The sequence below is a fragment of the Macrobrachium nipponense genome, chromosome 6 (genome assembly GCF_015104395.2).
Source record: "Macrobrachium nipponense isolate FS-2020 chromosome 6, ASM1510439v2, whole genome shotgun sequence".
Classification (NCBI taxonomy): Eukaryota; Metazoa; Arthropoda; class Malacostraca; order Decapoda; family Palaemonidae; genus Macrobrachium; species Macrobrachium nipponense.
Window position 1 is genome coordinate 29,286,749 of NC_061108.1, and position 16,795 is coordinate 29,303,543.

Here is a 16,795-nt window from a genome sequence, read left to right on the forward strand (position 1 = left end):
GGTCTGACCATTGATCCTGCGGTGCACGACCCCCGATCAATCGGACAGAGGTTTGGATCCCTCCCTTGCTCTTACGACCAGGGAGGCACTCCAGGGTTGGACGAACACCAGTCTGTTCACCAAAAAGACTCAGATTTCCTCCCACCAAGAAGTGAGTCTTCCTATTGTTAAAGGACCGAGTTTGTATTTACGTATCGAACAAATGACAATTTGTCGAAAATTGCATTTTTCCTAACTATACAAACCTGAGGTCCTTTACACATATAGTCCCACCTCATGCCACCCCTCGCTCTGCAACTTTTTGGCATGGGCCTAAAGCAAAAAGTGATTCTTCACCTCTCGGGCGCGCGCACGATCGGACAAGCAGTTAACTACCGTTCTCCCCTTACCCTTGTTTCGAAGCTTACGACCGTCCCAGCTGCGCTAGTTACCTTCCTATTGTTAAAGGACCTCAGGTTTGTATAGTTAGGAAAAATGCAATTTTCGACAAATTGTCATATTATTCTAGATCTAGGAATGATTCTGAACATCTCTCAGTGCGTCTATCACCTGAGGTGATAGAAAGAAGGTGCCGGACATTTGGATAGGGTTTCAGATGTCCTGGATCTTAATCTGAAAGAAGTAAAAGCGATTCGGTAGTCCCTCCAGTCCTCGAAACGATTTGTTTTTGGGAACCAGTGGTCCAGATCAACTCTGATATTCCACAGCTCTCTCATATCTTAAGAAGTATCTTCTCTCGGTCCTTGTTCGAGTTTACGAGAGCCTATTATAACAACAGGCGTAGAATGTAACGATCCTCTACAGGTTCGTTACAGGATTGCAAAAGTCCGTACGAATCGTCTCGATCGACGGCAGCAACTATTCAATTCCGAGTGGAATCTTTCTTTAGAAGTAAGTTGAGAGTTGTGTAGACTTTAGGGACGCCCTTTCATTCTTCTCTTCGATATGTTGAGGACGAAGAGGCTTCTTCTTTCTCTGCTCCCTTATTCTCGATCCGGGATCGGTACCATTAAACGCCATCCTATGATATTGAACGGGGATGGATGTTTAGTCTCTTTTCCCCTTTTTCCCCCTTTTTCAATCGCTTAGGAAATGTAATAAGAGGATTTTTATGACGTCACAGGGAGCGACAATGACGCTGATCGCCCCATGTTGGCCTTCAGGATCCTAGATTCACAGAGGTCACATACTTCCTAGTTCACTTTCCAAGGACCTTTTCGAGAGAGTCGGTCTACTCTACTCGAAAGGTACCTGTAACCTCTCCGCTCTGAGTCTGACTACGTTCAGACTATCGAGATGTTGAACAGGAATAAGATTACCGTCTTCCATTCCGTCTGAAGAATGGGATAAGCTGGCAGTCACAACTATTAAAGAATATGCAAATATGTTGTTGACGGCCTTTGGGCTCAGAGATTTGCGTCTGTCAAACAACAAAGCCCTTCACGATCTTTGAGTTCTGTGGAATCTCGAAACTCGCTCACCATCTTCTTTTTGTCTCACCTGTTTTCTCGGAGTCAGACACTCGTGCGAGATCAGGCGACATATAGTAGCCCTGATTTCTTTGTTGACGAAGTCGGTTGCGTTTATACACCCCCGATGATCGTGTAACATGAGACCAGGTTGGACTGTCAGGCATTCTTCCTTCAGGACTGAATCGCCTTTTTGCTCCTCGCTCCCTTTCTCCTGGCACCAGAAGCTCGAGTCAGGAGTTGATTCGCTGACGACGTTGGGTTGCGTTGATACACCCCCAAGGTTTGCTTAAGATTGAATCCACCCAGGCAGTCCAGACACTCACCTCCTTCAGCGAAGAATAGTGCCTTATGGTCTTCAGGGTACAGCCTTGCTGTCCTTGATTCGTCTGACTGGTCAACTGATCGGTCACCTGACTTTAGTACAGACGGACTGACTGTGCATGTCCAGATCGAAGCTTTCAATATGGAACTTAGACGTAGTCTGAAGTTCTTGATGTCAAAGCATTCGAACCTCTCCTTCCTGTTAACTTCTTGCATGTGATCAGGAAGGCCGGCCTTCTTCTAACCACCCTAGATACGACAAAGAGGGTTAGTGAAATTTTAAAAGCCATCGTCACAAGTTTGGCTTTAGAGAACACAAGGCGGTGTGCTCTCTAAGCCTTCCGTTGTGGCCTAAGAATGGAAACCCGTTTTGTCCTTGGGCCAGGAGCTTGGAAGCAAGGATGGCACAAGTTAGTGGGCAGGAGCCAGAGAGAGTCCTGTGCCCTGTCGGGTCTCTCAAGTTTGATCTACATAAAACTCAAGAAAGTCGAAGTCATTCGGGCAATCTGCAGTGTCCGAAAAAGACCAGACTTGCCCATATCGAAGAACACCCTGGCTTTAGTGTTAAGGAGTTCTTTCAAAATGCTCCTTCATTCTGTTTGCACAAGATTTGAAATCTTTTTATCTGAATGCTCACGAGGTAGAGGGCGCGGCCTCGGAAGCATTTCAACAGAGCATGGCACTCAGCAACATCCTGAGTCCCATGTTTTTTTAGCGAAGCAACTTCGTGTTCACTTCACACTCCCTGCGAGATGTGAAGATGGCATATGAGATCTGCTGCTCGCTAGAGCCATACGTGTCTGCAGACACAATCTTGGGGGCAAGAAGTACCACTCATCCTATCCTGTAGAAAATGGTTAGGAAGAGCTCTTAATTTAGTTGTTGAGTCGCGACAACGGCGACTTCTTAACTCTTAAGCCTTAGTTAAAACACCTTACTTTGGCTAGGTTGGTCAGGTGGTGATATATATATATATATATATATATATATATATATATATATATATATATATATATATATATATTTTATTTTACTTCTTGCCCTCATGGTATGGTCAATATGGTCTAGTCACGTCGTGGTCTCGCCCCACCCCTGTTGACAGATCATCTGGTGTGCACCCAGCTATATAGGTCTCTACCTCGCTGGCAACTCTAGTAGCACAAGCAGACTTAACGTGGCAGTAACCACGAAGCCAGCTATGCTAACAGGTGGAACCAAGATGTAAATCATCTGCATGCATTTGTTTCCCAAAATCCTTTCTATTCTGTCCTTCCTCCCACCTCCAAAGGTGGGATTCAGCTATATATATATCTGACAGGTAAGTTTTCATGAACAAAATGATATTGTTATGATACAATAAAGTTTGTTCATACTTACCTGGCAGATATAGTATATAATCAAGTACCCACCCACCTCCCCTCAGGGGACAGTGGAAATAAAAATTATGAATAGAAAATGGGAATGGAATGGCCTTCCTGATACCTGCCTCCAGCGGCGGGAATGGGTACTAACCACCTGGCCGACCACTGCGTGGTGTCGGAAGTTTTTTAAAATTCTGTCGGACTTCAGAAATACAGCTATATATATATTCTGCAGGTAAGTATGAACAAACTTTATTGTATCATAACAATATCATTTTTGGCATATTTTCCAATAGGGAATGTAGATTAGGGGTAAGTAAATAATGTCATGTCCTTATCAATATATAAAAATAGGAAAGCGTACATCATTTTTTAAGAACGTTGTTATTGTTTTGAAGGTGCTCCATTCTATAAGTTGGTAATAATATGTAGTGCATGCTCTAACCACAAAAGCATATGGTATATATTTTTTTTTTGCCTAATTTTTGTACCATTTTCAACTGATAATAACTTAAAAATCCTTACACTAAAGTACTCTTTAGTTTTCCGACTCCATCCAATTTTCAGTACGAGATATATTCAGTTGCACAATGGCTGCCTTTGTGTAAGAATGGCTGAAAATTAACGGGAAGTGCCAGTCTCTTCTCCTTATAATGCCTTACCTCCACTGATGAATTTCTCATTTAACTGAATTGAAATACCAGAACTGAGACCAGAAATGCCTCCTAACTTTAAAGTTAGGCATATGCTGGCAACAGTGCTAAACGGGAGAGTCGTCATTTTCCAATCCCACTATAAGAAAAAATACTATAAAGAGCCCCCCTTTGCCAGTGCAAGGTTGGTTGAAAGGGATCCCTTATTCACTTTTATGATTTATGGTGCCATAGGTTAGACAAGGCTAGGATGCATCTATATTTTATTCTCATTACTCTTGGTCTGGTAAGAACCTGTAATTTGTTTTGTGATTTATACTAACTAAAGACATTAATCATGTATTTTTTCTGACTGCTTATTTTGTAGTTTATGTAATTTACACCACTTCTGTTAGTGCAACTCACTCATTTTTTATTCTTCCCAAATGTCCTGACACATTGGGGTATTTTCATAATTTTATTTATGGGGAGGGACGAAACTGATGCTAGTGTTTTACGCCATACCACAAGATAAGGAGTATGAAAAATATATGGTTCATGTATTTGGTGATGAATTAAAAGTATCATAGTATGCATAACCAAATAATTAATCATCATGGCAGTTTCACTTGGATAAATTATTCATTATAACTTGTCTGTAGTATGTATGAAATTTAACTTTTATGAACTACTAGCTGGTTACGGGTGGGTCCCAGCTAGATTGGTCCGTGTAACCCAGAAAAAGAAAATAGATAAATCAAGCACAATTGAATACAGTACCACGACCTGAATTGTGAGGAATGCAAATCTGACAAAACAAACAACATCCGTGAAAATGAATATTAAAATGAAGCATCATAAACATAAATGGAAAGAAAAATTCTTGGTGTTGGCAGAGAGATTCCAATTCACCGGAGAGCCTTTTGGTAGACTATGTTCTTTGTTTTGTTCATGAAACTTACCTGTCAGATATATATATAGCTGTATTTTCTGACGTCCGACAGAATTTCAAAACTCGCGGCACACGCAGTGGGCGGCCAGGTGGTAGTACCCATTCCCGCCGCTGGGAGGCGGATATCAGGAACCATTCCCATTTTCTATTCATATTTTTTTCTGTCGCCGGTGCTGGAAACAACTGTTTGCAGTACCTCCGTCTAGGATTTTTGGATTATCTCGCTTTAAATTATCTGGATTGACTTTTGGTATCGACTCTGGATTGTTGGATTGGCACGCGTAATAGTGGATTGGTTTTTGATTTTGGATTGGCTTTTGTGTGTACATGATGTCGGGATCAAGTACAGGGAGTTTCAGAGTGTGTGTGAGGAGTGAATGTAAGGTGAGGCTTCTTAAACCTTCAGTTGATCCTCACACAGTTTGTATGGAATGCAGGGGGCATGTTTGCTTGGTTGATGATCGGTGGCAATGAATGCAGGATTTGTCAGATGATAAATGGAAGATGTATGAGACCTATCGGCGTAAATTGGAGCGTGATAGAGTCAGGAGGTCTTCCTCCAAGAGCAGTTCTACAAAGGTAAGGAATGTAATATTTCTCCTCCTCTAACACCGGTAGATTTTGTTCAACCTAATCCTGTGTTGTTGCCTTCGGGCCCTATTGGTGTGTCTGGAGAAGGTAATGCCCTTTCTCTGATTCTCGAGTCTATTCGCGCTCTTGAATCTAAAGTGTTGACCTTAGAAACTGGCCCTGTGAAAGTTTGTGATCGTGCCCCTAGTGTTGTGGAGGGGGCGTCAGATCGGCCCCATAATGCCTCTAGGCCTAGACCTCTATCGGACTCCCAGGACTCAGGGAGTGGGTATGTCGAAAGCCGCAAGAGGGTTACGGGGGCTCCCCACCGATCTGGCGTCCCTTCGGCAGGCCTTGTTGCTAAGTCCCAGGCTGCCAAGGAGCGCGCACGGGCGCGCGTCCTGAAGGATTGCTTTTCGTCCTCTGAAGCGTCCTCCCCGCGCAAGGGGTGGAGCGCTCGGAGAGACTCTCGTCCGCTGAAAAGGTCTTTTCGTTTTGAGGACGCTTCACGTCCTATATCACCGCTTTCTTCAGAGGACGCGTATGACGCTTTTCCTCCTCAGAAGAGAGGTAGAGTCTCAACGACCGAGGGACGCTGGGTTGCGCGCATAGGCGTGTTCCCCTGAGATGCAGGTAGCTGTACCTGCGAGAAGGAAGGAGGCGTCCTCTCACCCCTCGCCTTCTCGCAGGGTCAGTCCCTGCCCCTTCTTCTTCGTCACCTACGAAGAAAATCCTTTTGTCCCTTCAGGACCAGATTTTGTCTCTCATGGCTCAAAGGACTCGCCCAGCAGCAGTCGAGCCTAAGCGGAGAAAGGACGTCAGGCTGCCCGTCAAGAGGATGAATCACGTCTTCCTCTCTCTCGTCTTCGTCTCTCTCCTCCTCCTCCGGATCGTCACCGTTCTCTGGTCTCCGAGTAGATCTTACGCTCAGCAGGACGCTTTGCGTTTCGACAGGACGCTGCTACAGGAAGCAGGACGTTTTGAGGACGCTAGCAGGACGCTCTCCGTCGAAGCAGGACGCTTTTGAAAAGCAGGACGCTTTTGAGGACGCTCAGCAGGACGCTTGCCTGGCTAAGCAGGACGCTTTTGGCGCCTCTCGTCAGGAAGCTCGTGCTTCCTCTCGTAGGGACGTGTCTAATAGTAAGACAGTTCCCGTTGTTTCAAAGGACGCTCTACGTTCACAAGATGTCCGTCCTTCAAAGGATCGTCGTAAGGGCGAGTCCGTGCCTGAAGAGGTAACTTCCAATCAGCGGAAGTCTTTGTTTAGACCTAAGCCTGCTGGACGTACGCCCTCTCCGGATGGACGTTCTCCAGTTCCTCTTAGAGAAGAAGGGGAACATAGTAGTCCAGCGAGTTCAGTCGAAGAGGAACCTCCTGTAGCTTCGGCTGTCTCAGACTATAAGGTTCTTGTGCAGCAGTTACGTTCGTCCTTCGGGGATAAGTTTCAGCCGGCAGCCCCTAGGTCTCCTCCCTCTCAACTTCGTCTTCTAAGTCAGTCAAGACTCCTGAGTTTGTCGAGATGAAGACGTCGCTTTCAACCAAGAGGGCTTTCAAGAAGCTCAAGATTTTATGTCTCGAAGGAAGGACCAGGGCAAGACCACTTTCGCCCTTCCTCCCTCTAGACTCTCCGGGAAAGGAGGCATTTGGTATGAAACCAAGGAGGATGTGGGGGTGAAGGTTCCTTCGTCCGCTCTTGGGGACTTCTCCAGTTTAGTAGACGCTCAGAGGAGGTCCCTCTTATCATCTGCAAAGGTGTCCTGGACTCCTGTGGAGACGGACCACCACTTGAAGGGACTGCTGCGCACTTTGGGTGTCTTCAATTTCTTAGGGACTGGTGCTTGGGAGTTTTGGACCTTCAGTCCAGAAGCCCTGATTCTCTCAGTCTCTTTTCGCCTCTTTCGGACCATCTCTTCCCCCAGGCTATGCTGAAAGATCTTGCGACTAGTTTGCAGGAGAAGGCGACTCAGGACCTCTTGGCACAGTCTTCAAGGCGCCCAGCAGTTCCTTCTTCATCTTCGTTCGTGAGACCCCCGAAGAAAAGTCAAACCCTTTCGCGGGGCCACCCCCCTCGAGAAGCAGCTCCTCGAGGGAGAGGTTTTTCGAGAGGAAGAGCTTCATTTAAGCCAAAATCTACCAAATGAAGATCTTGTCCTTCAGACGCCAGTCGGGGCCAGGCTGAAGTTCTTTGCGGAGGCATGGAGGCAGAGGAGGGGCGGACCCTTGGACTCTCAAGATCGTAGAGCAAGGGTACAAGATCCCCTTTTTACATCCTCCTCCTTTAACATCAACTCCCAGAGACCTCTCTCCGACTTATCAGGGAGAGAAGAAAAGTATCCTTTTCGATCTTTTAGACCAGATGGTTGAAAAAAGAGCGGTGGAGCAAGTCGTGGACCTGGGGTCACCGGGGCTTCTACAACAGGATTTTCCTGGTGCCGAAGCAGTCTTCGGGTTGGTCGCCCAGTCCTGGATGTGAGCAGGCTCAATCTTTTTGTGGAGAAAAACAAGTTCAAAATGGAGACGCCTCAGTCAGTGCTAGGAGCCTTGAGACCTGGCGACTGGATGGTGTCTCTGGACCTGCAGGACGCATACTTTCACGTCCCCGTCCACCCTCTTTCAAGGAAGTACCTGAGATTCGTCTTAGGCAACAGGGTTGGCAATTCAGAGCCCTTTGTTTCGGTCTCAGCTCGGCCCCGATGGTTTTTTACAGTTATAATGAGGAATGTAGCGAGGTGGCTCCATTCTTCAGGGATCAGGATATCCCTCTACCTAGACGATTGGCTGATCAGAGCGTCGTCGTAGAAGAAAAATGTCTGGAGGACCTTCATCAACGTTAGCCCTAGCAAAGGTCCCTGGGCCTTTTAGTCAACTCCGAAAAGTCACATCTGACCCCGACACAGTCCATCGTGTATCTGGGGATTCAGATGGATTCAGTGGCTTTTCGGGCGTTTCCATCCCAGGAACGTCAGCAGCTAGGTTTAGAGAAAAGTCTCAGCCTTCCTAGGGAGAGAAGCTTGCTCGGCGAGGGAATGGATGAGTCTGCTGGGCACCATTTCCTCGCTGGAAAAGTTTGTCTCTTTGGGAAGACTGCACCTCAGGCCTCTTCAATTTTTCCTTGCGGAAGAATGGAAAGGCCAAGGAGGACCTGAATGCGATCCTAAGGATCTCCAAACACAGTGAAAGAACACACTTAAGATGGTGGCTCGACCCTCAGAAGTTGCGAGAGGGCTTATCCCTAAATCTTCTGAGCCCCGACCTAGTGTTGTTCTCAGACGTTCCATTTCGGTTGGGGAGCAACACTAGGAGGGGAGAAGTGTCAGGCTCCTGGAGAGGGGAACAGGTAGCCTGGCACTCAATGTAAAGGAACTGGCAGCGATATTCCTGTCGCTGCAGTTCTTCGAAGGCAAAGTGTCAGCAAGGTCATTCAGGTCAACTTGGACAGTACCACAGCCCTTGCATATCTGAAGAATCAGGGAGGAACTCACTCCCGATCCCTTTTTCTCCTTGCAAGGAAAGTTCGCTATGGCAGACGTAAGGCAAGATCAAGATCCTGACGAGATTCGTGGCAGGGGTACAGAATGTCAGGGGGGGACCTTCTCAGTCGTCGAAATCAAATTCTGCCAACAGAGTGGACCTTGCACCAGGAAGTCTGTCAGCAATTATGGAGACTGTGGGGACGTCCTCTAGTCGACCTGTTTCGCTACGTCGAGGACAAAGAGGCTTCCTCTGTATTGCTCCCCGGTCCTGGATCCAGGAGCAATTGCGGCTGGATGCGTTGCCTCTGGAGCTGGTGGACAGACCTAGATCTTTACGCCTTTCCCCCATTCAAGATCATGGGGGAAGTCATGAGGAAGTTCGCAGCTTCAGAAGGGACAAGGTTGACTCTGATTGCCCCGATGTGGCCAGCAAGAGAGTGGTTCACAGAGGTCATGACTTTCCTTGTGGACTTCCCAAGAACGTTGCCCTGGAGGAGAGATCTACTCAAACAGCCTCACTTCAAAAGGTATCACCAAAACCTCTCCGCTCTGGCTCTGACTGCGTTCAGACTATCGAAAGTTGGGCCAAGAGCGAGAGGCTTTTCGAAAGCAGCTGCAGAGAGCAATCGCTAATGCTAGAAGAGCCTCTTCAAGAGCTGTCTACCAATCTAAGTGGGCCTCCTTCAGGGCATGGTGCTAAAAGGAAGGAATTTCCTCTTCACGACCTCTGTGAACCAGATAGCAGATTTCTTGCTCTAGTTAAGAAATGTGCAGAAATTGGCAGTTCCTACAATTAAGGGTATAGGAGTATGTTGTCGGCCGTTTTTCGACACAGAGGACTGGACCTCTCCGGAACAACAAGGATCTACATGATCTAAGGTTCGGTCGTTCGAAACCTCCAAGATTCCACAGGCAAGACCACCCTCATGGAATCTCGATGTGGTTCTGAAACATCTAATGTTAAGTCCCTTTGAGCCTCTCCACGAAGCTTCTCTACGGGACTTGACGAAGAAAGGGCTTTTCCTAACTTCTCTGGCGACGGCGAAGAGAGTTAGTGAAATCCAAGCGTTCAGTAGCCTAGTGGGCTTCAAGGGGGACAACGCTGTCTGCTCGTTGAGCCCGCTACTTCTTGGCTAAAAAATGAGAACCCGTCTAATCCTTGGCCAAGAGGTTTGAGATCAAAGGTATGTCGGGTCTCGTGGGCCAAGAACCAGAGAGAGCCCTGTGCCCTGTCAGGGCTCTCAAGTTCTATGTTCATAGAACTAAAAAGATAAGAGGTCCCTCAGGTAATCTCTGATGCTCGGTGAAAAGACCAGATTTGCCTTTGTCAAAGAATGCTGTGGCTTTCTTTTTGAGGGACGTCATTAAAGAGGCTCATTCATCTTGCCAGAAGACTGATTTGAGCCTCTTTAAAGTGAAATCTCACGAAGTTAGAGCCGTAGCTACTTCTCTTGCCTTCCAAAGGAATATGTCTATCAAAGATATCCTTGATAGCACCTTTTGGAGGAGCAATTCCGTATTCGCCTCACATTACCTCCGGGATGTGAGAATGATTTACGAGAACTGTAGTTCTTTGGGGCCATACATTTCGGCAGACACAGTTTTGGGCTGAAGGTAGCTCTCTTCCTATCCCTTAGCTTAGTTTAGGTTAGTTTTATTGTTGTGTTTTTGTTGATGGTGAGATCTTCTGTGGAAATCTCCCATTCTTTAGTTAACTGTCAGGGGTTTTTGGTTAGTTGGTCATGGTGGTGGTCGGTTGCTGTGTTACTCCCATATGTTTGGCTAGATGGTCTTGTCACATTGAGGTCACGTCCCCGTTGACAGAGCATCCAGAGCATCCAGAGCGCACCAGCACTATAGGTCTACACCTGGCTGGCAACTCTGATAAAAGCAGAAGCAGGCTTAAGTGACAGTAATCACAGAGTCTACTTTGCTAACAGGTAAGGAACCAAGAAGTACATCGTCTACTTAATTTAAGTTTCCTAAAAATCCTATTCTGTCTCTTCCCACCATCCGAAGGTGGGATTCAGCTATATATATATCAGCAGGTAAGTTTCATGAACAAAATGTTATTGTTATAATACAATTAAGTTTGTTCATACTTACCTGGCAGATATATATAATTAGAGTGCCCACCCTCCTCCCCTCAGGAGACAAGGGTCATGAATAAAATATGAATAGAAAATGGGAATGGTTCCTGATATCCGCCTCCCAGCGGCGGGAATAGGTACTACCACCTGGCCGCCCACTGCGTGTGCCGCGAGTTTTGAAATTCTGTCGGACGTCAGAAAATACAGCTATATATATATCTGCCAGGTAAGTATGAACAAACTTAATTGTATTATAACAATAACATTTTTCCCTCCGGTGACAAAATGAACAGGCGTTTCGGAGAGCCCACTCTTGAGTACGCCACATAAAGCTGGCCGTGAGAAAAGCAAGGTTGCTCCAAGTTGATGCCAGCCACTCTGAGAGACTGTTCCTGGGCTTTATTGATAGTCATGGGAAAAGCCAACCTGACCGGGAACTGAAGGTGCTTGAAACTGAAATGGAAAAGATAGAAAAGAGAAAGTATCTTTCTCTGACTCTCTTTCTGTCTCCAACCATCACTGTCTTTCACTCTTTCTTCTCACTAATACCAACTCTGTCTCTCTGTCTCCAAACAACTGCTCTTCTCTGTCTGTCTCTCTCTCTCTCCCTCTCTCACTTTTTCCATCTTTCTCCTACCTAACACCCCCTCAACTCTCTCTCTCTCTCTCTCTCTCACTTTTTCCATCTTTCTCTACCTAACACCCCTCAACTCTCTCTCTCTCTCTCTCTCTCTCTCTCTCTCTCTCTCTCTCTCTCTCTCTCTCTCTCCAATAATCACTGTTTCTTACCCTCCTTCTTCTCAGTAATACCAACTCTGTCTGTCTTTCTGTCTTTTTCCTCTTTCTTCTCCCTAACACCCCGCCTACTCTCTCTCACTTTCTCTCCCTCTTATTTTCTCTCTCTCTGTCAACCCCCTTCTAAAACCACCCTCTTTGATGTCATTGATGTTTACCCTATACAGTGGGCCCCCCGTATTCGCGTTCACCGGATTCGCGGACTCACACATTCGTGGATTTCTCTGGGGAACGTTACCCCGCATTATTCGCGGAAAATTTGCACATTCGCTGTATTTTTCTATGAGAAATATCGACAAATTCCTGGGTTTTTTTTATCAATTTCATCATAAAATGTACTTTTTGTGATAAAACTATTAAGAAAACCAAGTATGAAAATTTTTAGTGGGTTTTTCTTGAGTTTTAACTAACAAAATAGGCTGTTTTTAGCATTTTTGTAGGGGTTTCAAACATTCGTGGGTTCTAACTATTCACGGGGGGTCTGGTACGCATCCCCCGCATACGGGAGGACCACTGTAGTATTCTTTTTCAAATGATAAGTCATATGTATACAGAAATTTGTAAAGTAACTAAGTCTACGGGCATAGCCAGCCCTTCACGGGCAGAACCAGCTCTGTTTCAGGGAATCCCTTCTCACCCTTCGGAGGGAGGGGAAGTAGAAATTTTGGGAGCCTGGGCTCCGGGGGGTTTCCAAGCTCCTGAACGTAGGTCTCGACCTTCCCGGGGTGGAAACCCTTCCGTTCCGAATCTCAGTCCCGTCAGACCGACAGCCCGGGCGCCCATACCAATAATACATACATACATACATACATACATACATACATTGCCAAATATATAATAGATGCAATTTGAATATTTACAAACTGGCTGATGACATCCTCAGGCAGAGGTTCCAGGTTTTGTTTCTTAAGTTTGCCAGAATTTGACTAGGTATGAGTCATATTGTACATAAAGGAAGAGCATATGTATCTGTATTTTCCAAACCATGAAGGATTCAATGTTTCAATGGAATCTCTATGTCTTTTTTTTTTAAGTGTCATGAGACCCAGCATCCCATATCTGAATTCATAATCAAGCTCTTTCAGTGTAGCCATACTACCTTCACATGCAATTTTGCTACCCTGTCCTCTTTGAATACTGCATATTCCTGTAGATCTGTTTAACAAGGTAGTCCCATGCAGATGCCATTTGCTAAGTATGGAGTACATATCTGCTGACGAGACTTAAGCAGGAATGTGGGAGGTTCTTGTTTTATTTACTACCCACAATTACCACAGTTATGTATATGAGCAGGGGAAGAGTGACTTCTGTAACCATCTATACAGCCTGGCAAATGTAATGATAGGTCAGTATCTGTCTGTGTCACAGCTTTGTACATGTTTAAGAACCCAACTCTGTAGTCTTGGAAATTTTTGGAGGTCCTGTTTCTCCTGTCTGTGCCTAGGAGTTCAAACTCAGTAGGTAACCATTTTTAGCACAATTATACTACCCAAAATAATGATAATGCTCCAATATCCCGTTGTTTAAGAAGTGGAGAAATCACATACTCAAACTGTGACACTTGGCTCTCTATCTGTCTCCCATTAGATTTGTCAGGTTATATACTTTAAGACATTATCTTCTACCTAAGTAGAGAGTCTCCTGTGCAAAAGATAAAAGGATGTATATTTTGTTGGAATAGGTACAGTATAAACTTTTAAAAGTAAAATGCTGGTGTACTAGGTGTACAGACTTGACCATACTATTAAACTGTAATCCTACCTCACGCCATGAAAGTACGGACATGTAGCTAGTTGAGTAGGTAAATACTCCCCCACTTAACCAGTGCCATCCACCTGGAATTGCCTTGTCATTAAGCTATAGTTAACAAAACAGATTTGTACCAAAAAATAATCCTATACATGTATATAACAGACTTAGGTTCGCTTACAGCTTTTAGGAAAAGGGGAATTTACTTTAAAAAATTGCTATTCCGTGATGCATTGTGTGAAATAATTTTTTTTTTTATTTCAGATCATGAATAAAGGCAGTAATAACACTATTATAATCAATGAGGTTAGCCAGACAATCAAACGAGAGCCTTCTGCCTGCAAAATTTCTGGCCAAACGCCAGTTTGTGAGTCTGGCAGACCTTCAGTATCAGAATCTAATCAAGATGCAGTTGTTGGAGTATCAAATTATCAGAGTTCAAGACCAACTAATTCAACTGTTACAAATACCTACCACCATGTTGGTGATAAATGCATTCAAGTTTCATCTACCACAGAGGATTCTTCTTATCCTCAAGTTGGCAGTATTGATAGCAGAACTATGACAGTTAACTCAGGTTATCATAACAATGTTGCTGGTAATGGAAGACCTGTCACTTCGGCTGTAGAATATCCTCACTCTGCAAGTACCAATGATAGGGCGGCTGTTTCTGTCAATTCTGTCTATCATAATTCTGGTGGAGGAAGTACTACCAACAACAACAACATTGCAACTTCATATCAGCATAATAATACTGCTGGGTCGAGTGGAGGTGGAAGTGCTGGGACAAATGTAGTTACTTCAGGAACAACAAATTTGCCATCTAACTACCAGGAAAGTGGAGGAGGAAGTGGAATTTCATCTAGTTATCATCTCCATCATGGTAGTGGAGTTGTCCCTAGTAATGGTGGTACAATGGGACAGGTTAATGCTCCACCACCTGGTTATTATTATACCCCAATACTTAACTCACAACAGACTTTGTTGAGACCAATCATGGCAGCCCAACCTCCACTGTATTCACCACTTCTTACACCGCAGCAGCACACCTATCCAATGCCACATGCTTCTCCTTCAGCAGGTATGTTACATATTTTTTACTTGTACTAATTATGCCTCTTTACCATTTAATCTGTTTTAATAATAATAATAATAATGTCCTTTAATTCAGCTCAGGGCCATATACATGGAATATACAAAATACAGAGAGTAACATACACAATCTAGATACATGAGACATCATGATAGAAAAAAATGAATAATCAGCACTTATCCACAAAATAGCTGAGGTAGCATAAAAGATAATCATAATACTGGTAATAACGGTAAAAATATTGGTGAGGAAAAAAATGCATTGAGAGTTAATACAGTTAGTGCACAGATTATATAGCTTAAATTTCAACTAGAGACCTTAGGTGGTTACAGTAGTCAGGTCCAGAGGGCTAAATACAAAAATTGAATGTAAAAACTTTAACTTTATAGTATTCACAGTAATAATGAAAAAGTAAAATATCAGCAATAAAAATAATAATAATGACAGAATCTGCAGATGACATTTTGCCAATACAGAGATTTAGTCCTTTAGGGGACAAAGGCCTCATTTTCCCATCTTTCCCACAGTTTAGATCTTCTTGCCTCACTCCTTAGGATGCTTTGTATGGAGCCGAGTTGCTGCTGTTTCTCCTCGTCGGGTTACCAGGACTGGACATTGTTCGCCTTACAATGATTTTTAAATTGTCCAGGTGGTTTTCTATGAACATCTGTGTGGCGGAGTGGTAGCGGGGAGTGTTTGTGAGGCGTTTCAAAATGTCATTGTACACAACAGTGCTGTGGACCACCCATAGATACTGTAGCAGTACGAGCGGAAGAGCATCAGTTTCATGTCTCAGTGACAGAAGGCAAACCTCCTTGCAATCATGTTGCCAGTTGCACATAGTTTACAATGCCTCTGTTCAATGTCTGCCTTATCTTTTAGGTCGTCAGTGATAATGTGACCCTAATACGGAAATTCGTGAACAAATTCCAGCCGATGGTTTCTGAGGAAAATTTGTGGTTCTGCAATATGCTTAAGCGATCTCGGGAGCAGCGACATGCACTGAGTCTTGGTTTCGTTGTAAATTATGTCAAAATCCTCTGCAAATTGGCGGCAACTGTCGATGAGTCGTTGGAGACCTTGCACTGATGGGGAAATTGGAACCATATCATCGATGTAACAGAGGTTGTTTATAGTTGTTTCATTGACAGTGCATCCGATTGGGAGTGAGTTCAATTTGACATTCAAGGCATCTGCGTACATATTAAACAAGTATGGAGAGAGAATGCCCCCTTGCCGAAGCCCGATTAGGGAGCCGAAGGTGTACAATAATACGTTACCCTATTTGACACAGAATTGCTGTGTGGAGAACCAGCAATGTAAAATGCCAATTAGATATAGGGCTGTGCCTCTTTTATGCATCTTCAGGAAGAGCTTCAGGTAGTTAACTCTGTCAAATGCTTTTCTCACATCCACAAAACAAAGGAAAACAGGAGAAGCTGATGATAGGTAGTAGTTCAGCAATTCTTTCAGTATGTAGATGCAGGTGTCGGTTGAGTAGTTTGCTTTAAACCCTGACTGGTTGTCAGAGGTGTGTAGAAAGGGGAGAGGTCTCAGTAGAAGAACCGACTCAAGTATCTTCGATGCGATCGTTGTGATTGCAATCGGCCAGTAGTTGCCAGGGTCAGCTGCATCCTTTAGCTTGTTTTTGATTAGTGGTATCAAGTGAACTAAGAGTAGGGAGTCTGGAAGAAACTGGTGATTTATGCACGCATTGAATAGTGCAGCTGGCAAAATGTGAATTATTGGATGCCAGAATTTGAAAGCCTCTGCAGGAAGACCATCACAACTGGGTGATTTATGATTAGGTAGGCTGTTTATGGAATCGCTGATGTTACCTGGCATAATAAGGTCTGCGAAATGAAATTGAATGTTGTCAGTAAGGAGGTTATCTATATCCCTTTGGGAATCTTGATCATTTATGCATTTCATGATATTGTTGAATGTTCTCAGTAAGGAGGTTATCTATATCCCTTTGAGAATCTTGATCATTTATGCAATTCATGATATTGTTGAAGTGATCACCCCACATGCTTGCGATAGCCTCGTCTCCGACTGCTTCCCCTACTCTCTGTGATAGCTTTTTAGTTTTGGGATTTAAGGACTGGATATCTCTCCAAAAACGAGGATAATCACCAGATTCTAAGTTTCTAGATATTGCATCGGCTCTTAGTTGATTTTCATTTAATCTGCAGTGCTTAAGAGTAAGTTTGAACTGCCCTCTCGCCTGTCTCATTAGTAATGCAGTGTCCTTCCCTTGGGCTACCATTTTGCCTCCACAGTAAAA

General features: G+C 44.5%; 1 protein-coding gene across 1 annotated transcript in view; it reads left to right on the top strand.

The window, feature by feature from the left end:
* LOC135216667 (uncharacterized) overlaps nucleotides 1-16,795 on the top strand; it is a 130,027-nt gene that overhangs the window by 24,320 nt on the left and 88,912 nt on the right. Inside the window, exon 2 of the mRNA XM_064252055.1 lies at nucleotides 13,680-14,496. Coding sequence (XP_064108125.1) covers nucleotides 13,683-14,496 — 814 coding nt within the window. The 5' untranslated portion in view covers nucleotides 13,680-13,682. The remainder of the gene's footprint in view (nucleotides 1-13,679; nucleotides 14,497-16,795) is intronic.